This window comes from Camelus ferus, chromosome 2, assembly GCF_009834535.1.
Source record: "Camelus ferus isolate YT-003-E chromosome 2, BCGSAC_Cfer_1.0, whole genome shotgun sequence".
In the NCBI taxonomy this organism is placed as follows: domain Eukaryota; kingdom Metazoa; phylum Chordata; class Mammalia; order Artiodactyla; family Camelidae; genus Camelus; species Camelus ferus.
Window position 1 is genome coordinate 111,350,886 of NC_045697.1, and position 23,279 is coordinate 111,374,164.

General features: G+C 40.1%; 1 protein-coding gene across 1 annotated transcript in view; it reads right to left on the bottom strand.

Moving 5' to 3' along the window:
* Positions 1-334: 334 nt before the first annotated feature.
* The window catches only part of CPE (carboxypeptidase E), a 119,840-nt gene continuing 96,895 nt past the window's right edge, over positions 335-23,279 (bottom strand). The window contains exons 6-9 of the mRNA XM_032465473.1: positions 11,192-11,331; positions 5,929-6,028; positions 2,693-2,811; positions 335-1,121 (exon numbers count right to left, since the gene is read on the bottom strand). Coding sequence (XP_032321364.1) covers positions 1,023-1,121; positions 2,693-2,811; positions 5,929-6,028; positions 11,192-11,331 — 458 coding nt within the window. The 3' untranslated portion in view covers positions 335-1,022. The remainder of the gene's footprint in view (positions 1,122-2,692; positions 2,812-5,928; positions 6,029-11,191; positions 11,332-23,279) is intronic.

Genomic DNA, 23,279 nt, shown 5'->3' on the forward strand with positions numbered 1-23,279 from the left:
CTAACGGAAGTTGCTCTGACACTCTTTCCCTACATACCAGTCCTTCCTGTCATTTACTCATCACAATGCGTAAGTACATATTCATTTGTGCATAAGTTTATTTAAAGTCTGTGTCCACAACTGATCCCTAAGATCCATGGAATCAGACCCTTGTCCACCAAAACAGTGCTCAGAGCTTGCACTGTGCTTGGCATGCAGCAGTCACGTAATGCATTTCAAAGTACAGAGGATGGACCAGTGAGATGCCACTGTCAAGGGCATGCTTTTTTTTTAAATCACAAGACCACAACTCCAGACCAAAAAAATCACAGAGAATTAAAATACAGACCATGGGGATTTTTTTTTAACCTTTATTCATTCAGAATGCAATTCTGGGACAATCTACAACCAAGAGAAACCCTACACTCTGAAGTAGTGTTAACAGACTGAATAATACCATAGCAGTGCCCCCACATGAACAAGCAAGAAGTCAATTTCTATTCCCTTCATAAAACCTCTTGCTAAACATTTACATTTTCTTCCCGTCAAGAATGCAGTAACAAGATCATGCTTATGTAGCTGGTCAGCACAAGAGACAAATGGCGATTTACACTGGACTAATTAAGTCTTGCAATATATTGTGTTCACAACTCAAGCTGTAGCTGTTGACCTTTCCAATGGCATTCATTATGTGACACTGTCACCGATTACATTAAAAGGCCTCACTAATTTTTAAAAGCTAGAATTACTCAAAAAGTTCTCTACTGTAAATAACATGTGGAATATTGCATCTAAGCCTAAAATGGCAAAATCACTGAAATCTCTTCTATGGTCCTCCGTGTCATGTATGTAGGAAAATGGATGTTATAGACCAAGTTCTTATATTTTTACCTAAGAGTCTATTTATGTAATGTCTACTAATATTTAAATGCATAAAAAATAAATCAATGTTAAATATGAACTGCACAAAATCTAAAAGAAAATGACTACATTATATCATACTACATTATATAGAGATTAAAAGCAGCTAATTAGAAGCTTTTTTAAAAATTTAGAGTTTCTGACATCATTTTCCACCATTCCATCAATTCTTCCTTCTCCTCTTCTTTCCTTTCAGAAAATGACTCCAGTTCAAAATCAACCTAAAGGAGAAAATAAGAATATATTGTTATCAAACTGATTATGCACTTTTAAAAACAAATTAGAAAAGAGCAGGCTTATAGTTTATTAGAATAAAGCACAATCCTGCCTCCTGAATGTAAGTATATCCTAAAAAATCTCTCATGATAAGCAAAAAGATACTTTCAGGGACAAGAATATCAAAAGCCATTATGTTTGAAATATGCTTTGATCTAGTAGCTTTGTAGGATTGTTGGAAAGCAGATTATTTAAAAGCACTCTTCCCCCGCCCTCCATAAAAGATGTGACTTATAATTAGTCTTCTGCTTTTGACTATTCAATGAGCTTCTCCTGTCAACCTTGAATTTTCTCCTAAAAGCTGGGGGAATATGGAAGAATGCAGTTGAGTGTCCTGGTGTCCCAAATCACAGGGTTCCACTTTCTAGAATCCTGAGTGTTGAACTGATGGGAACACACACATACCCAAACCACCACGAAGGCCAGTGGTCCAGGAACTCAGCTCGCATGTGAACTGGGCGTCCTCATCAGGTATGGAGAGTTCATGCACTTCTGCGTAAAGGACTGTTCAGGCTCTGCAGCTCCCAATGCCAGTCCTCCCTGGGCCCACGAAATACCCATGCCCCCTTCCAGATGGAACTCAGAGTTCTCTGATTCAGCCACTTACACCTCTGGTTATTAGGAAAGTTATTACTCACCACCTCCTTGAACTAACACTTGCTAGAAAGGCTAAGGGTCAAAATAGCAGAACCTTTTTCAACCTGGTTCTGGAGCTACATTTTTCCAGGTTTCATTTGCCCAAATTTACCTCCCGATTCTAATACACATACAACCTAATGTACGCATACACACAATCGAAACCAAAGCACCGGTTAAAAACTCAAGATATTTAGTTTGCAAAAACAAGCATTTATACTCCCAAGTTTGGGTGCAAACACAATAAATTCATTTCAAGTAAGCCATTTAATTGGAAACCCTGTAGGCCATTCCATAGTCCCAGTGATGTGATACAAGGACAGTAGTAACACCCTGCTCCAAGAGACCTGTGGTCTCCTCCCCATCACCTTCCTAGTAAGATACATGGTATCTACTTAAAGAAGGTGTCATTTTTGGTAGTGCTTAGCATAGAGGGCCTTGCTTATAGCAGGTGCTTAATAAATGTTTAGTTAAGGCCTAAAATTACCCTGCAGGACTAATTTATTTTTCCAAGTACTTACTGTGTAAGGTATTATTCCAGGTGCTAGAAGTAAGAAGATAAATCAAACAGAATATCACTTAGATTGAAATCAAGGGTCAGCAAATAAGAGTTGAATGTTTTAAAGTTTTATTTGATTTTTTTGGAGGATCTCTTCAAAAACTGGGAAATGGTAACAGGGCTTCACATTGAGTGGTATTAAATCAACCACTGAGCCCTTGGGCAAGTCACTTAAATTTGCTAGGCCTCAGTTTTCTCATCTGTTAAATGGGGATAGTGACAGTTTCTAAGGTTATCATGAACATTAAATATAAGAGCCTTAAATATGCCTGACCCGCAGCAAGTGCTTCATAAGTCTTAGCTATTGTCATGATCACTTACCCTGACAGCGGGGCTATAAGGAACCGCCACTTTCTTTGTTACTGCCAGATAGCCCGGTGCGGAGGCTGTAAGTTTATAGTTTCCAGGTACCAGCAGTCGCCAGTAATCACCATCCTTGGCTGTGGGGAATACAAAATACCAAGTCACAGGCACATATGTGAAATGCATAATTATGCCATCTTAGTTCAGTTTTGATTCTCTGTCTTTAAAGTAGATGGTCATAGAATTTGATGAAATTCCATTGAAAAGAGCATCACATCTCTAGAGGGCATCACTTCTTATGGCAATTTTACAGATATTAATGTTAGATTATCTAATAAATCTTCTAAGATAATGAATCTTTGTAATCATGTCAGCAGTAGCACAGGTAAGCAGCTACATGAAGTCCCCAGGCAGTGGGATCCGACTGTCTGGCACCATGTTTCAGTTCTTGCCGAGTATCTGGCTGTGAAGCCCCGGTTCTCCGAGAGTCTAGGTCAATGTCTCACAAAGCGCAGCCTAAAGGCACTTGTCAAGCTGTTAGGTGGTTAGATAAGTGGGGGCACCGGGCAGACAGGTGGAGGAGCGGGAGAAGGGTCCAGAAGATGGTGTTATGCCCCCTCCAGCATAAAGGGGCTTCACTTCTAAATAAGCGCCAGCAAGAAACTGGTCAGGACCCAACAGCCGCAACTGCACATAGAGACAAGGACCTAACCAGACATGACCTAGTGCTCACTGTAATATAATTAACATTGCCATTTGGCCCCGCCCCTCAGGGGTTGTTCTGTGTGCGTCATGGGTAAGGACATGTGCAAAGAGGCCAAACACGAATGACTAAGCACTCCAGGCACAAGCCGTCAATCAATCAAAAGACCACCTCTAAGCGATGGTGTAAGAAAACGGGCAAAGATCGACGCTTTCGCCCTTTGGATCAGCCCACCTCCCGTTCTTGGAGGGGTACTTTTCTTTTCCTAAATAAATCCTTTAAAATCTTCCACTACACAACGCTCTCCATCTCCCATCTGTAATCTTGTCTTTTGGGTAAGACAAGGACTTTTTTTTTTTCCTTTTTGGGGGATAACAAACCCTCAGGCACCTGTCAGAAACTGAGCTTGCTAAAGACTCAGAACAGCCGGCCTGGCGTGCCTCATAGGAACCCATCTTCAACCACCCCCAGAGGGTTCCGAGCTGTGCGCCCACTCCCCCTCCTCCCCGTGAGCCCCCACCTCTCTCCTGTCGCAGCTTAGGCTCCCAAACCCCCCCAGTCAGCCACGCTCACATGTAGCCTTCAGCTGGTCTGCTGTTCCCCATCTGCTTTACAGGCCTGGCAAACCCCCAGCGCTGGATAACACCCACGTCTCTACCCTACGCCTGCCCCTGTGGCTGCGGGAAGCTGGAGAAAACACACACCCTGCTGAGCTGTCTCCCATCCACAAACAGCAGCCTTCCACAGGCCTGGGTCCTGCCCTGTCTTCCTCCCGGCTCCCTTCACTCCCCCATTTCCTAGATGAGTGCGTACCAATCACCTGGGAAATGGTAAAATGCAAACTCTCCTTCACCAGCTCTGGGGTAAGGCCCAAGAGTCTGCACTTCTAACCAGCTCCAGGTGACACTGAATCCAGCTGCTGCTGGGCACCATACTCTGAAGAGCTAGGCCTAGTGGACTTTCTTTTCACACGTTCTCCTTTCTCCTAACACCTCTAACGCATCCTCTGCATCCTCACTCTCAGCTGATGCTTCACACTGTGTTTCACTGTGAATATGGAAACAATCGGGAAAAATGAGCCCCCATCACCATCCCTTCCAATCTCCCTCTGGACTCTGCACCTCCTTCAGCCAGTGCCTCATTTATCTTCTTCGTTTTACAGCGAAATTTCTGGAAAGACTTGCCAGTACTCTCCATTTCTAATGTCTCTCCTAGTCTCTCTTAGATCCTTCCCAGTGGGGCCCCCACTGGTCCACTGAAACAGACTTGTCAGGACTCTCCACACGGCCTCCTCCACGAGGTTCCTGTAGCTGACACTGGTTAGCCCTCCCTCGTTCCTGAAACCATTCCAGGCTCCCAGGACAATGCACTGGGTTTCATCTCCACCTGAGACTCCATTTCTCATCCCTCCTTATTACCCAGCCCTCGAAAAGCTGCAGGGTCCCTGAGCCCAGTCCTCAGATTTCATTCTTTTCTACCTATATTTATTCCCAGCATCAGATTTTCCTAAAGTTTCCACATTATGAAATGCAGAGAAAATAATGTTTGCATGTCACACTAGAGTTAACAGACAGAAGTGGCTTCTTGTGGCCACAGGGGACATGCTGGGGTCCTTCAGGACCCCCTCCCTGAGGGCGAGGGAGCAGTCACTCGGCACAGGTTCGGGCATATTGGTTGGGAAGGTGTGCTGGCACTTTGTGGGGTTGGTAAGAATTGTTGAATGAATAAACAAATGGAGTTTTAGAGAATGAATGTTACAGATTAAAAAATACAAGTTATAAATGTGGAGGTTAAGAAAGAAGTAATGGTATAGGATGTTTGGAAGATAAGTTAAAGGTTAATTAATGCTAAGGTCAAGAAACCTGTAAAAAGTTCATAGCTAAAAAGATCCTGTTCTTGCTGAAAAGATCCCAACAAATGAGAGTGATGCTCAAATGAGCGGGACGGCTGCTTACTCCCAGGAGTAGGTAGGTTTGCCAGGGAAATGCATCATTTTCCCCAAACTAGGCAAGTGGAAATGGGGCTTTAAACCCAGAAATGACAAACATCAACCTCGACCCTGTAACATCCTGTTCAGCCTTAAATACATCAGGGTTTAGGATACGGATTAAAGGAAGAAATCCTAGCCACACAATACACTTGACAGTTATCTCCTTTCCCACTCTTCGGCTCCCGCCTGAGGGCCACCAGTTAACAGCTCATCAGCACTTCTCCTAGGAGAGATCAGAAAGACACGCTATTCTGGCTCCCGCTGGTCCACCTTCCTTTGCCTCAAGCACTGCAGACTCTCTGATGAGCTCTGGGGAGACACAGCTGAGGAAAGGGCGCCACCTGCTGCACCCCGGCTTCCAACCACAGCAGCCCTCCTCACTGCCTGACCTGCTCCCCAAAGGAAATTTAACTAGAGCAAAGCTGGCGGAGAGACGAGGTAGAGAGATATGAGGCATTTAATTGCTCTGCTTAGAACAGTGTAAGAAGCAGATCTATAGCAACAAGTCATCAGGCTCTCGTGTGCAATGCCAGAGCCTCGGATCACACGGAGAACACCCACCGGATGTGACGTCATGGTCTATTCCTTCCACGGAGATGGTTGCGTTGGCAATTGGGTTACCTTGAAGGTCTCGGACAAATCCTTTAACTCCTCGGTGTATCTGTGAAGGTCAAGAAGAACCAAGACATTCATATTAGAAACAACCTAAAAACATGCTTCCTATCAAGCATCTCCTGATTTTCTAGCAAAATACTGCAGATCTCCCTTGTTTAAGAATCAAAATATGCTCCAAAAGTCACTGAATTTTTTTGTGCACTCTTTACTCTGCTTTTTCTCAAGCAGGCAAATGAGAAGTAACCCCCTGAAAACCGGTGTCTTGTTCTGAGTCAAAGACCCTGCAGTATCTTCCAAACTATCAAAACAAAACAAAAAAATGAAACAAAAAAAGTAAGTCTGTTAACTCTGTAAAATAGTTCTGGTCTTCACACATTTCATTGCTTTCTATTATAAATGTGGTCACTTGTGTTTACTTTACATGCCCACTGTCAGTTAACAAGATCTTACATTACAGCCCTTCAATACTTGTTCTTTATAGAGAAAAGGATATATTCTGGGAGTACTTCTTTTTTAATTCAAGTATAGTCAGTTGCAACGTGTCCATTTCTGGTGTACAGCATAGTGTTTCTGTACTGTGAGCACTTTTGCATTAAACCTACTAACAATACTATTTTGGTTGAAAATCCATGGCATGAAAGGTCAGTGAACTTATTAACTGAAAAGTGGGCTTAGAAAGAAAATGAAGGACTTGCTATTGAGAACAAGCTCCTGAATTCAGTTGCCATTTTCAACTAACAATTGCAGAGCAAACTACAGAAACAGGTTTATTTTTAAACATTCAACTGTCAGTATGTATTTGAAGTGACAGAAAGTCACTTAAATTCTTTGAGAAAGTACTGCTTCTGAAATATCAAATGATATTCTATCAAGCTTGGTTACTTAACAAAACATGTCCCACCCCGAAAATGCCCCAGTTGCTTTTCACTCAGTCTGGCCCCAGAAAATGAATTTTCTTTTGCTACTAATGATATTTGAATATTTCCTTACAGAAAATAGAATGAGTCTCGTGTGTCCCTTAGTCATGGGGGAATAAATCTGGCCGTGGTATAATGTTCATCAAAGAGATGCCCTTGGTTATCAGCAAATTTTTGTTTTTGCATTTGTTATTTTTTTTTAAAAAGCAAAACTTCTAAAAGTCTATAAAAGTAACACACAATTCTTTTCTCTAAAGGCAATTTACCAATGGTAAAAAGTTATCCATGTTGTCAGTAATAATAAACAATAATTTTAATAGTAACCAGTAGGGTGAGAAGAGAGTAAAGACATCTAGAAAAAAAATTTTTAGGAGCTAGTGACTTTCCTCCAAGACTTACCTATGGATAAGCCAACTAAAATTGAAAGAGACTGAAATTTAGCCAGTGGAAACATAAAAATTCAGCTTTCTGAATGAAATTAACACGGTGAAAGTCACTGGGATCAGAAACATTGTGGAGATGCATCCATTCATCTTGAGGCACAATAATTTGATATTATCAATACTATAAAACTTAGAGAAATGAAGGTTTGAAATATTCCTCATCGTTGGAAAATAATCACTCCAAAAACATAATTCACCTACATTAGGCACAAATTTGCCCAGTTACTATTTGTGACTTTACTTTCTCTGTCTCTGAAACCCAAGACTTTCTATTACAGTATGCGATTAACAGAGTTAAATAAGTCGGTGCCTATCTCTGAAATGCCAACTGTGGAGCACAACTTTTCTGTCTGAAAAATTCCGCTGCAGTAATAAGTCTCAACCGAAGTGTTACGGGCTGTCACGACTCCACACGAATGCAGACTGGGAAAGACTGTCATTTCATGGCTCTTGCAAAGGAAATTCCAGAAGTCTGAATTTCACTCATTCCTGCAGAAACTACCATGCTACACTTGTCCTTCCTATCACTCTCTCCCAGGATTCCAGGACATTTCAATCAACCAAAGCTAAAAAAATAAATAAATAAATGAAACCCAGAAGATTCTTCATTGTTGCTAGAATTGTTTGTATCGATAGCCTTTAAATCCTCGAATACTTAAGTGTCACCCAGAGGGTTTGCTGAAATGGCTCTGGGACAGGAAACTCATTTTCAACAAGAACCCAGACGATTCTGATGCAGGTGCCCAGGAACCATTCTTTGACAAATTCTTTGGAAATTTTGAGAACTAGACGGTTCCAAAACTACTGAATGGGAGCACTTCTTAGCAAACTGTTTACCCTAATTAACTCTGATTCCAGTCCCTACAAACATCCCTGTAAAACCCTGCAAGAGATTTCCTCTCAGCCAGTCACTGAATTAGAGCTCCTAATCACCTATTTTCCACAAGTGGTAAAACTGGTCCATGCTAAGATTTCAGGCCCAGGTGTTCAATTACTAATCACTACCATACTGCTTCACTGTCAAGAAAACAATGTCAGCACAGGACATCTGGTAGTCTCCACTGATCTGTCACCAGCCTTGGGTTCCCTGAACTGGAGCGATCTGTGAGGTGGGCTGTGTGAGTGCATGGTAAACACCACTCTGACTGCTTCTACTCAGCCTGCACCACAACACCGAAGTCATACTGACAAGCAGTTAGATAAGTGGGGACACCGGGCAGGCAGGTGGAAGAGAGGGGGGGATGGTCAGGGAGATGGCGCTGTACCCGCCTCCAGCATAAAGGGGCTTTACTTCCTCTAAATGAGTGCCAGCCAGAAACCGGTTAGACCCCAACAGCCACGCCTGCTCAGTACCATAAAGGACTTAACTGGACACAACCCAATGTTCATTGTATTATAGTTAACATTTCAGTTTAGGCACCCCTCCATGGGTTTTTCTGTGTGCATCATGGGTAAGGACATGCACAAAGGGGACGAGCATGACTGAGCACTCCAGGGGCAAGAGCTGTCAATCAATCAAGAGACCCCCTCTAAGCGAGGGTATGAGAGAAGGGGAGACAAAAATCGCTGCTTTTCCTCCCGTGCATCAGCCCGCCTCCCGTTCTTGGGGGTATGCTTTTCCTTTTCTAAATAAATCTTTTAAAAATCTTTCACTACACAACGCACCATCTCCTGACAGTAAACTTACCTTTCAGGTATGACAAGGACTAGGGTCTTTACCTTTTGGGGTGACAATATCAGTGTGGGTCACGGGGATTTGTGGGAAGATCAAGTTCTCCTTCCAGGTGGCATAAAACAGAACTGCAGGACCTGGTCCTTCTTCTTTGCAGCTTATTATTATATAAACCGATACAGCTTTTAGATGGATTAATGCAACTGCCACCCTAAATACGACAAGCATTCTCCTTTTTCTGGCGGCACACGTTTGGGTTTTATTTCGCTCTGTATTGCAGGTTTGAACCAAGAAAGAACTTAAGCAGCGGCTGAACTTGTTTTTCAATTGTTGATCGGAGTGATAATCTTATGGACATCAAGTATCATGAGTCTGACAGCATAGCTCCAAGAAACCTTTTCTGAACTCACAGGACTGGGCGAGGGACCCTTCTGTGCACTGCTGCCATTACTCTTTATTTTAGCATTTATCATCCTCTCTTTAATTAGATCTGGATGTCTGAACCCCACTGATACAGAGCCTCATGGAGGGCAGTCACTATCCTCAGTGCCTCACAGGGTGCCTAGGTCACAAAAGCAGCTCAGTAAATTTCTGTTGAGAAAACATGTAAATAACAGGAAAAGCACTGTATCAAGGAAGTCTGCTTTGATATCTAAGCAGAGAACACACCAAACAGGCCCATCTTACTTCCTCTACCCAAAAACACATTTTCTAATTTTGCTCTTAAAAGATTCATCCAAATACAACTCTCCTTAAAGGACATTCTACCGGGGTTCCCACTAAGGTTGCTCCAGGGCCAACATGTTTAGTTTTGTTGTTGAAAAACACCTTTTTATGTTAACGTGCAGCAGGATTCCGCTGATTAAAAAAATCCTGCGTAATGGGTGTCCTTTAACCACTGTCTGTCATCAGTGGAGCTATTCCATGATAATTCCTTTCGCTAAGATGTGATATGGATATTTGACATGTGTAAAAGGATTCTCAAGCTGATTTTACACTTTTTACTGCACTGGGTTCATATGCATATGCTTATATGTACATATATATGCCAATAGCTAACATGTCTATTTAATAGCATTTGTTTATGTCAAATTAGTTTAAAAATCAGTCTGGACTATCTGCTAGCACGTGAAACTAACATCAGTCTCCTAGACTTTGGGTGTCAATGGCCACATATGGGATGCAATGTGAAACTGTGAAGGTGCTGCAGGCAAGGAGCAGAGTCCTCAAGTCTTTCCCACCAGCACCGCCCTGGATGCCAGTGTCTCCCTGGCACAGAGGGGTAGGGCTGGCTGGGCACTGGCCTGGGTGGAGTTTGAGTAGGTAGGTATTTTATTCTGACACATGGTGAGATTTCCCCCAAATTCTGTACTGCGACTCTCTCTCTGGTAAAGATCTAAGCGTATGTCATGAGCAGCAATATGGCATGGTAACTCTGGAACTAGAGCTTGGATTCTGGCTGAATGACTTCAGGAAAGCTGCTTAACTTCTCTGTGCCTCTGATTCCTCGTTTTTAATTCAGGGATGATGATGATGGAGAAGACGACGACGATGATGCTACAATTTCCCTCACAGTGTTGTTATAATACTGAAATGAATTAATTATTACATGGAAGACATTTAGAACAATGCCTGGGAAACAGCAAGTGCCCAATAAATGTAAGTTGTCATTATTATTATTATTATTATTATTATTACCTCAAATCCAGCTGAGTCTAGGGTGAGACAAGTGGGCACAGAATTTAAGGAGGCGTTCACTCTCAGGTGCTGATCCTGTCCCTGCATGACCCTGAGAGTGAAAGGCTCCTTAAATTCTGCATCCTGAGTGGCTCACTTACCTCATTCTAGTCTAGGTCCTGCCCAGGATGCCCAACAGACCCAAGGTGATCAGGGGGAAGGAGGGTCGCCCTTGCTCAGTGCAATATGAAAGAAAACAGGGGTTCTTTCCCCCCTCACTCTCGGCAACTCTCCAGTTTAACCAGTTCTTAGCATATTCATGAACCACAACACCTATGACAAATGACAGCCTATTTGAACCACTAATGACACATTTTCCAAATGCCGTGTCCTCATTCTGGGTCCGATGGATTCCCCTAGACTGGGATCCTCTTAGGAGACTATCGTGCACCCGGTTTAAATGCTCTCAAGTCTCTCACTATACGCTGGAGACCGCTTACCTGCTGGATGTAGCTAATGAGGGAGTTCTTGTTATCCTCCCAGTAGCTCTTCAAGGTCTCTTCGGGCGGGAACTTCTCACAGCTAAGCTCCACGGTGATCTCAAAGCAGTTGCTGCTGAGGTAGTTGAAGTCTTGCATTCCTGTCAAAACACCGAATGAAAAGTCAAAACAGGCGTGTGGTGACTAAAACGCTACACAGGCTGTTCTGCTGAACTGAAAGCCAAGGAAAGGTGTACCAGCCAGTGCATTTCGGGGAGACTGTGGGAAACTGCAAGGGAAATCACCTGTCATAAGGGATGGGACCACACACTCGGGAGACAGTTACCACCGCACAGGCACAAACTCTCTCGGGTTCTTAAGCTGTCACTTAGCGCAACGCACTGCCGCTGCAGGGTGCTAGAGCGGTCAGCCACATTCCACGCCGCTGCAAGCAGCTTCCCCGACCACAACAGGGAGTGACTTCATCGAAGCGTGCAACAGGCGTTTCCTACTGTCTCCCCTCCCCAAAGAACCCCAATTTTGGCAATTATCCATGAATAGAGTGCCTTTGTGAAAGTCTAGGAGTCCAATGGAAAAGTTCCAGCACACCACTGGAGCAAAAAATAAAAATAATTCAAGATTGGACACACTGAAGGGAGTAAGAGGAACAGGTTCACTGTATCTGCATCACCCCTTCTCTAAGGTGGCACAGCTTGGCGCCAAAAGAGACCTAATTAGTAACATGAAAACATATGAAAATATACAACACACTGGTAAAGGTAAGTATGTAGTCAGATTCAGACCATTCTAACACTGTAATATGGTTGTGTATTCATCACTTAAGTCTAGTATAAACGTTAAGAAATATTAAAAGTAACTATAGCTACAATCATTTGTTCATGGATACACACAATATGGAAAGATGTACACTGTGACATCAAAATATCATTTTATATGTCACGGGAGGGAAGTCAAAGGGTAGACTTTTTGTTTGCAGTCAAAGTTAGGTTGTCGACAACATAAAACCGCCTGTTAAGCTGTAAGATGTTTTATGTAAGCTTCATGGTAACCATAAACCAAAAACCTACAGTAGAGTCAAAAAAGTTGAAGAGAAAGGAATTAAAACAGACCACTGCAGAAAATCATCATTCACAAAGCAAGAGAGCAAGAAGAGAAGAAAGGAATAGGGGAACTGCAAAACAGAAAACAGTAAGATGGTAAGTACTTACCTATCAATAACTATTTTAAATCTAAATTGATTAAATTCTCCAATCAAAAGGCATAGAGTGGCTGAATGGATAAAAAAAAAAAGACCCAACCGTATGCTACCTACAAGAAACTTACTGCAGCTTTAAGAACACACATAGGCTCAAAGTGAAGGGATGGAAAAAGGTGTTCCAGGCTTATGAAACCAAGAGAGAGGAGAGGTAGCCATACTTATCTGAAATACACTTTAAGCCAAAAACTGTAACAAGAGACTAAGAAGGTCATTTTGATAAAGGGGTCAATGCATCAAAGGACATAACTATCAAAAATACATAAGTACTCCACATTGGAGCATCTAAATACATTAAGTAAATACAAATCTGAAGGGAGAAATAGACAACAGTACAATAATGGTAGGGGACTTCAATACCCCACTTTCAATAATGGATAAACAGACCATCCAGACAGAATATGAGTAAGGACACACTGGCCTTGAACTATGCTTCATACCAAATGGACCTAACAGACATACAGAACATACCATCCAACAGCTGTACATTAAACATTCTTCTCAAGCACACATGGAACATTCTCCTGGATAAATCGTATAAATCATAAAGCAAAGCTTAGCAAACCAAAGTAGACTGAAGTCATAGAAAGTATCTTTTTCAACCACACTGACACGAAACTAGAAGTCATAACAGGAGGAAAACTGGAAAATTCACAAACGTGTAGAAAAATGAACAACACAATCTCTAACAACCAATGGATCAAAAGGAAACCAAAACATCTTGAACAAATGACAATAGAAACACAACATACCAAAATTTATAGGATGCAGCAAAAGCAGTTTGAAGAGAGGAGTTAATTATGATAAATGCTCACATTAAGAAAAAAGAAATATCTCAAATAAACAATTTAACCCTACACTTTAAAGAACTGGGAAAAGAAAAAAATCAAGCCCAAAGTTAGCAGAAGGAAGGAAATAATAAAGATCAAAGCAGAAATAAATGAAATAGAGATCGAAAAAACAACAGAAAAGATCAATAAATCTAAGAGTTGGTTTTTGAAAATAAAAACAATATAGGCAAACCTTGAGCTAGACTTAACAAGGAAAAAAAGAAGGACTCAAAAAAATAAAAAATTAAAGAGGAGACATTACAGGTAATATCACAGAAATACAAAGGATCAAAAAAGACTACTGTGAACAACTATAAGCCAACAGCTAACCTAGAAGAAATGGATAAATTCCAAGAAATATACAACCAACCAAGACTGAACCATGAAGAAACAGAAAATCTGAAACAGACCAATTACTAGTAAGGATATTGAATCAGTAATCAAAAACTTCCCCAAAAGAAAAGCCCAGGGCCAGATGGTTTCACTGGTAAATTCTACCAAACATTTAAAGAAAAATTAACACCAGTCCATGTCAAACTCAACCAAAACACTGAAGAGGAGGGGACACTCCTAAACTCTTTACAAGTCCAACATTGTGCTGACTCCAAAGTCAGATAGGGAGACTACAGGAAAATTTACAGGTTAATTATTCTGATGCATAGACACAAAAATTCTAAAAACAAACAAACAAAAAAACACTAGCAAACTGAATTCAACAGCACATTAAAAAAAATCATATACCACAGTCAAATGAAATTCATCCCTGAGAAGCAAAGGTGGTTAAACATACACAAATCAATAAATACACCACATTAATAGAATGAAAGATAAAAATGATACGATGATCTCAAAAGATGTAGACAAAGCATTTGATAAAATTCAACATTTTTTCATGATAAAAACCCTCAACAGATTGGGTATAAAAGGAACAGATGTTAACACAATAAAGTCCATATATGACAAGCCCATAAGTAAAGTCCATATATGATATGACATCATACTCCATGGTGAAAGATTTAAAGCTTTTACTCTAATAACAAGAAAAAGACAAGAGTGCCTACTCAGCACTCCTATTCAACATAGTACTAGAAAGTCCTAGCCAGAGAAATAAGGCAAGAAATATAAAGACATCCAAGCTGGAAGGGAAGAAGTAAAATTATCTCTGTCTGTAGATGATATGATCTCACATACAGAAAATCCTAAAGACCCCACAGACACAAATACTGTTAGAACTAGTAAGAGAATTTATTACAGTTGCAGGATATCAAACCAACATACAAAAATCAATTGCATATATATATATGCATATATATATTTATTTTTATATATATATATATATAAAAATAAACTATCCAAAAAACAGATAAAGTCATTTACAATAGCATCAAAAACAATAAAATACTTAGGAATAAATTTAACCAAGGAGATGAAAGATTTGTACGCTGTAAGTATGTAGTGGGATCTCACTGATATTTTAATATGCAGTTCTCTATTGATTTATGAAGTTGAGCATCTTTTCATTCACTAATTTGTCTTCTATATCTCTTCTTTGGTGAGGTGTCTGTTCAGATCCTTTGCCCAATTTTTAACACCTTTATTGTGCTATGATTCCTGTACAGTAAACTGCACATATTTCAGATGTACAATTTGATGAATTTTGATAGATGTATACACCAATAAAACCACCACCACAATCAGGATAGCTCACATTTCCATCACTCCCCAGGAGGTGCAATTTTCAAATTCCCAATTTATCCCTTTCCATCCCCTTTACTCCCTGGTAACCACAAGTTTGTTTTCTATGTCTGTGAATCTGTTTCTGTTTTGTAGATAAGTTCATTTGTGTCCTTTTCTTTAGATTCCACATATAAGTGATATTATATGGTATTTTTTTCTTTCTCTTTCTGGCTTACTTAACTTAGAATGACATTCTCTAGTCCATCCATGTTGTTGCAAATGGCATTATTTTATTCTTTTTTATGGCTGAGTATTATTCTGTTGTGTGTGTGTGTATATATATATATATATATATATATATACATATATATATATATATATATACATATATATATATATGTATATATCACTTCTTTATCCAGTCATCTGATGAACATTTAGGTTGTTTCCATGTCTTAGCTATTCTGAATAGTGCTGCTGTGAACACTGGGGTGCAGGTGTCTTTCTGAATTACAGTTTTCTCCTGATATATGCCCAGGAGTGGGATTGTTGGATCAAATGGTAAGTTTATTTTTAGTTTTTTAAGGAACCTCCATACTGTCCTCCATAGTGGCTGCACCAATTTACTTTCCTACCAACAGTATAGGCGAGTTCCTTTTTCTCTAACCCTCTCTAGCATTTATCATTTGTAGACTTTTAAATGATGGCCATTCTGACTGGTGTGAGGTAATATCTCTTTGTAGTTTTGATTTGCATTTCTCTAACAATTAGTGATGTAGAGCATCTTTTCATGTGCTTGATGGCCATCTGGATGTCTTCTTTGGAGAGATGTCTGTTTAGGTCTTCTGCCCATGTTTCAATTAGGTTGCTTTTTTTTTTTAAGCTGTACAAGTTGTTTGTATATTTTGGAAATTAGTCCCTTGTTGGTCACATCATTTGCAAATATTTTCTCCCATTCTGTAGGCTGTGTTTTCATTTTGTTTATAGTTTCCTTATCTGTGCCAAAGCTTTTAAGTTTAATTAGATCCCATTTGTTTATTTTTGCTTTTATTTCCATTACTGTAGGAGCTGGTTTGAAAAAATATTGCTGTGATTTATGTCAAAGAGTGTTCTGCCTGTGTTTTCCTCTAGAAGTTTTATAGTATACAGTCTTACATTTAAGTCTTTAATCCACTTTGAGTTTATTTTTGTACACGGTGTTAGAGAATGTTCTGATTTCAGTCTTTTACAGGTAGCTGTCCAGTTTTCCCATCACCCCTTGTTGAAGGGACTGTCTTTCCTCTATTGTACATGCTTGCCTCCTTTGTCATAGATTAATTGACCATAAGTGCGTGGGTTTATTTATGGATATTCTATCCTGTTCCATATTGATCTATGTGTCTGTTTTTGTGACAATACCATAAAGTTTTGATTACTGTAGCTTTGTAGTATAGTCTGAAGTCAGGGAGCGTGATTCCCCCAGCTCCATTCTTCTTTTTCAAGACTGTTTTGGCTATTTGGGGTCTTTTGTATTTTCATACAAATTTTAACTTTTTTTTTGTTCCAGGTCTGTGAAAAATGTCATTGGTAATTTGACAGCCGTTCCATTGAATCTGTATATTGCCTTGATAGTATGGTCATTTTGACAATATTGATTTTTCCAATCCAGGAACACAAGATATCTTTCAAACTGTTTATGCCATCTTCAATTTCTTTCATCAGAGTCTTATGGTTTTTGGAGTACAGGTCCTTTGCCTCCTTGGGTAGGTATTTTATTCTTTTTGGTATGATGGTAAAAGGGATTGTTTCCTTAATTCTTTGTCTGCTATTTTTTCCTAGTGTATAGAAGCGTAACAGATTTCTGTATATTAATTTTGTATCCTTTAACGTTACCAAATTTACTGATGAGCTCTAGGAGTTTTCTGGTCAATTCTTTAGGGTTTTCTATGTATAGTATCATGTCATCCATCAACAGTGACAGTTTGACTTCTTTTCTGATTTGTATTCCCTTTATTTATCTTCTCTGATTGCTATGTCTAGGACTTCCAAAACTATGTTGAATAAAAGTGGTTAGAGTGGGCATCCTTGTCTTGTCCCTGACCTTAGAGGAAATGCTTTCAGGTTTTCACCATTAAGTATGACGTTAGCTGTGGGTTTGTCATATGCAGCCTTCATTATGTTGAAGTATATTCCCTCTATGCCCACCTTCTGCGGAGTTTTTATCCCAAATCGATGTTGAATTTTATAAAAAGCTTTTCCTGCATCTACTGAGATGATAATATGGTTTTTATTCTTCCATTTGTTAATGTGCTGTATCACATTGATTGATTTGCAGATATTGAAAAATCCTTGCATCCCTGAGATAAATTCCATTTGATCATGGTGTATGATCGTTTTAACGCATTGTTGGAGTCGGTTTGCTACTATTTTGTTGAGGATTTTTGCATGTATGTTCATCAGTGATATTGGCCTGTGATTTTCCCTTTTTGTGATATCTTTGTCTGGTTTTGGTATCAGGATGATGGTGCCCTCATAGAACGAGTTTGGAAGTATTCCTTCCTCTGCAATTTTTTGGAATAGTTTCAGAAGGAAAGGTGTTAACTCTTCTCTAAATGTTTGGTAGAATTCACCTGTGAAGCCATCTGGTCCTGGACTTTTGTTTGTTGGGGGTTTTAAACTTCCTGATTCAATTTCAGTACTGGTAATTTGTCTGTACACATTTTCTGTTTCTTCCTGGTCCAATCTTGGCAGATGATGACTTTCTAAGAATTTGACCATTTCTTCTAGGTTATCTATTTTATTGGCATATAGTTGATCATAGTAGCCTCTTATGATCCTTTGTATTCCTGTGATGTCAGTTGTAACTTTTCCTTTTTCATTTCTGATTTTATTGATTTGGTCCCTCCTGCCCCCCTTTTCTGACGAATCTGGCTAAAGGTTTATCAATTTAGTTTACGTTTTCAAAGAACCTGCTTTTAGTTTCATTGATCTTTTCTATTGATTTTTTTCAGTCTCTATTTCATTTATTTCTGCTCTAATCTTTTTGATTTCTTCTACTGACTTTGGGGTTTGTTAGTTCTTCTTTATCCAGTTGCTTTAGGTATAAGGTTAGGTTGTTTATTTGAGATTTTTCTTATTTCCTGAGGTAGGCTGGTATCACTATAAAATTCCCTCTTAGAGCTGCTTTTGCTGCATCCCAGAGGTTTTGGATCATTGTGTTTTCATTTTCATTTGTCTCAAAGTATTTTTTGACTTCCTCTTTGATTTCTTCAGTGATCCATTGGTGGTTTAGTAACATATTGTTTACTCCACATGTTTACTCCATATTGCAAACTCCAAGTGTTTACAGTTTTTGCAGGGTTTTTTTGTTTGTTTGTTTTTGGTAGTTGATTCCTATCCCTCAGCATTGTGGTTGGAAAAGATGCTTGGTACGATTTCAATTTTCTTAAATTTACTGAGGCAGAGGCTTGTTTTGTGGGACAACTTGTGATCGATTCTGAAAAATGTTTCACATGCACTTGAGAAGAATGTGTATTCTGTTGCTTTTGGATGGAATGCTCTATGGATATCAATTAAGTCCATCTGGTGTCATTTAGGGACTGTATTTCCTTATTGATTTTCTGTCTGGATGATCTGTCCATTGATGTAAGTGGGGTGTTATGGTCCCCCACTATTATAATGTTATTGTTGATTTCTTTTTATGTTTTACATCTATTAACAATTGCCTTATATATTGAGGTGCTCCCATGTTGGGTGCATATATATTTACAATTCTTCTATCTTCTTGGATTGATCACTTGAGAGTTATGTAGTGTCCTTCTTTGTCTCTTGTAGCAGTCTTTATTTTAAAATCTATTTTGTCTGATATAAGTATTGCTACTCCAGCTTTCTTTTGGTTTCTGTTTGCATGGAATATTTTTTTCTATCCCCTCACTTTCAGCCTCCATATGTCTCTAGCTCTGAAGTGGGTCTCTTGTAGACAGCATATAAATGGGTCTTGTTTTTGTATCCATTCAGCCAGTCTATGTCTTTTGGTTGGAACATTTCATCCATCTACATTTGAGGTAATTATTGATACATATGTTCTTATTGCCATTTTGTTCACTGTTTGGTTTATTTTTAGGTCTTTTTTTTTTCTCTCTCTTTCTTCTTTTTGTTCTCTATTCTTGTGGTTTGATGGCTGTAGAGTTACATTGGTTTGTGGTTACCATAAGGTTGTGGTATAGAAATCTATAAATATAAATGATTGTTTTAAGTTGCTGATCTTTTAATTTCAAATGCATTTTAGATGCCCATTTTTAATAGGGTTGTTTATTTTCTTGTTGCTGAACTTTTTTGGATACTAGTCTTTGGTTATAGTTGTGTTTCGCAAAGATCTTCTCCCAGTCTGTGGCTTATCTTTTCAGTTCTTAAAAGTACCCTTCCAGAACAGAATGCTGGTGTTAATGGATTTTCTCTGTAATCTCCAAACAGAGCAGCATTTTGCAGACATCGTGCTCAGTGAGGAATTTCTCAACCTCGACATTGAGCAAGTGTGCAGCTTAATCTCGAGCGACAAATTTACCATTTCCTCAGGAGAGAAGGTGAGAGTAGTTTTCTTTTCGCAGTGTACAGTGACACCGTATTTTTCCTTTCTTTTGCTTTGTTTTGTAACTTTGTGATCCTGTATGTGTAGTGACAGCCAGTGATCTTTGAGCTGGAAGTTGAGAAACGCAGCCAGTTGACTAGTCGGTTGTGTAAATGACTGTGTGTCCTCACTCCTGAGGAGCTTCCTGAAATCGTCAGACACTGGGGTTTTGTACTTGACCCACAGCAGGAGCCTGCAAATATTAAACAGTCTGAAACAGGGGCCTTTGGGGAACTGGCATTCTCCCCACAGCTAGACACCTGAAAGAATTGTTATGTAAACACAATGTTCTCAAGCCAAGTGATTTCACCACCTTGTGAGTTGGAAGAAGTCACCCAGGGTGGCCAAGTTTAGCTACTCCAGACTGAGCCTCTTCCTTTAGATTTAGCCCTTGAGGCTCACATCCCACCCTTCCCAGGCTTCTCTCCCCTTCAGAGCCTGTGCAGCTGCTTCGTCTGGTTGGGGCCTCTGTCTCTCTGCACCTGAGGTTGCCTTTGTCAGCCACCCGATCACTGGAGAGAGAAGCTTCTCTTCGTGGGTTTATTCTTTCAGTAGGTTTTGTAGCCTGTGGAAATCAGGGCACAGAAGCTTATGAACACGCTGCATTTGGAGGAAGTGAAACGAGTTTTTCCTTTGTATGTCTTGCATTTAAAATTGTATAAACTTTAGCTCTCTTCCCCAAGGATATTCATCCTGCTTGGGGGCAATAAGACACATTTCCTCTAATAGTTTTCATAAGAAAAATTATGGGAAAGTGTTTGGGAGATGTACAATCTTAGCATCCTAGAAATACAGAGGAGAGGAAGACACTACTATTTGTATTTAATGGACACACTTTGAGTGCCTACTGTGTGGCAGACACTGTCGTGGAGTGCTAGATATGAGAAGATTAACAAAATAAAATTCTTTACTCATGACTAGAGGAACAGCCAGTGAGGTAACAGATGATCACAGACTGCTGTGGGGCCCAGTAGGAGCATTTAATCATTCCTGGGATAGAGATGGGAGGTCAGCGCGGCTCAGATGTGTGATGCAAGTTTTTAAAAGAGAATATGAGTTTGCCAGCAAAATAGGGGTGGGTAAGAATCAGAAGGGCAGTCCAGGCAGAGAGAACAGAATATGTAAGTGTAAAAGGTGTGAGAGAATGAGTGCATTCAGTTGGTTCGGTGAGATTAGAGTTCAGACCGTGTTGGCAGAGTGGTAGGAGATAAAATGGGAAGATGACATAAGGTACCTTCTCAGCCACATCAAAGAAAGTTGATTTTATCCCAGTGATGATGAGGCTGTGACAGGAGGAGGATGGCATGATGATAGCTGCACTGTGGAAATGTCACAGAAGCTGTTCTGGTTTTCTCCTGCTGTGTAACAACCATCCCAAAATGTAGAGACACGAAATAACCATATTATTATGCTCACGATACATGGGCAGGATTCACACAGGGCACATGGGGACAGCTTGTCTCTGCTCCCCAGTGCCCAGAGCTGCAGCTGGGCTGGCTTGAAAGGCTGGAGACATGGCTATGGTGTGGTTCTCCTGGAGCATATATCTGAGGCATCAGTCCTTCTGCACATGGTGTCTTGTGTGCCTGGAACATCCAGGGTGGTCCCTTCACTCGCTTGTCTGGCTCCTGGGCTGGGGCTGGTTGGCATCTCTCTCCCTTTCCCTCTCCCCTTCCTCTCTGTGACTAGCTTGGGTCTCTTTATAGCTTGTCATCTCCAGTAATCAGCCTTCTTACATGACTTCTGGCTTCCCCCAAATGAGCATTTCAAGAGACCAGAGAGAAAGCTGAAAGGTGTCTTATGACCCAGCTTCAGAAGCCCCACAGCGCCGCCTCCACCACCACCTGTGGGCTACCCAAGGCCGGCTCCCACTCCCTGGGGGCGGGCACTCGTAAGGTGTGGAGACCACAGAGGTGTTTAGTAAGGACCGTTTCTGGAGAGTGGCTACCAAGTAGTTCTGTGCAGAGTGGACCAAAAGTGGGGCGAGGGTCAGACAAGAGGACACTGGAGTTACCAGAGAGCACAGGATCTGATGTAGGGTGGTAGAAACAGGAGTGGAGAAGAGGGCAGAGCTGAGAAGCAGTGAGGAGCCGGGACTGAGAGGACCCTCTGTCTCTAGCATCTGGCATATAGACATACTCAAGTGTTGACTGAATTAATTAAAGAGGCATGTTAATTATAGTGTAGACAATTTTTTTAGTTTCTTGCTCTACTCCTGCATCAAAATTTCTCCTAGTTATCCATTTATGTATCATCAAACATTTTCTACAACCCTTTAAAGATTATTGGGTTATATATTCATCAGTCTGGAAAGAAATACTCCATATTAGCTTATTAGCTTTCCCATAGTTATATGCTGTAATGCCCTTAGAATCTAGATTTTTTAATTCAAAATATTACATTTAGTACATTCTACTATTGTGACAAGAGTTAATCTAGTCTATAGACCCTCAATTTAGAAGTATCTGGTCCAACATTTGTTTGTATGTTTCCTGAGGAAAAAGCCAAAAATGAGTTGTTGTTAAGAGTGCATGATTTTCTTTCCAGATATCACTTTGTTTTATTATCTTGGGTGCTTTATTCAAAAGGGACTTGAGATTTTAATCTAAGTAAGTAGAGCCAAATTCAGTTTGGAAAGATTGTCAACAGCAAATTAGATCATACATCATCAGATCATCACTGCTACCATTAAAGTTCAGGAAGATTAGATAATGTACTTGGTGAAATGCTTAGTGAATACAAGTGAAAAGTACTAATTACATAAAAGTACTTATTAAAGTACCTACCAAATTAAAAGTAGATCTATCATATGATCCAGCAATCCCACTTCTGGATGTATATCCAGAGGAAATACAAGCAGAATCCTGAAGAGATACCTGCATTCTCGTGTTTGCTGCAGCGTTTTTCACAGTAGCCAAGATGTGGAGGCAACTGAGTGTCCATCAGTGGATGAAAGGATAGAGGAGAAGTGGTATATATATGCCATGGGATGTTATTCAGCCATAAAAAGAAGAAAACCTTCCATTGTGACAACATGGATAGACCTTGAGGGCATTATGCTATGTGAAATTAGTCAGAGAAACACACATACTGTGTGATCTCACTTGTATGCAGACTCTAAATAAGTAGAACTCATAGAAACAGAGTAGAGTGGTGGTTACCAGGCGCTGGGGGTGGGGGAATTGAAGGGATGTCAGTCAAAGGGTACCATCTTCTAGTTATAAGATGAGTAAGTTCTAGACATGTAATGTACAGCATGGTGACTACAGTTAACAATACTGTATTACATACTCGAAAGTTGCTGAGGGTAGATCATTAATGTTCTCACCACAAAACAAGAAAAATGTCTATTATTTCAGGTGAGAGATGTATTACCCACCTTACTGTGGTCATCACTTTGCAATACATACATGTTTCAAATCACTATATTGTACACCTTAAACTTACACAATGTTATATGTTAATTAATTTCAATAAAGTTGGAAAAAATAATAAAATCGTTAAAATGATAAATAAATACTACTAAAAAGTTTTAAAAAGAAGACAACAGGGTAAAAGACTGATCATTGCTGGCCTCCTAGTGAATGTGTGTTCCCTTAAGCCTATCTTTCTATCAACGAAGAGCTTGGAGATCATGTAAGATGTAAGGTATGTTATGTAAGCTGATCTGACACACTCTTCTGTTCCTTAAGTCCAACCAGGACCACAGTGTACTTCTGA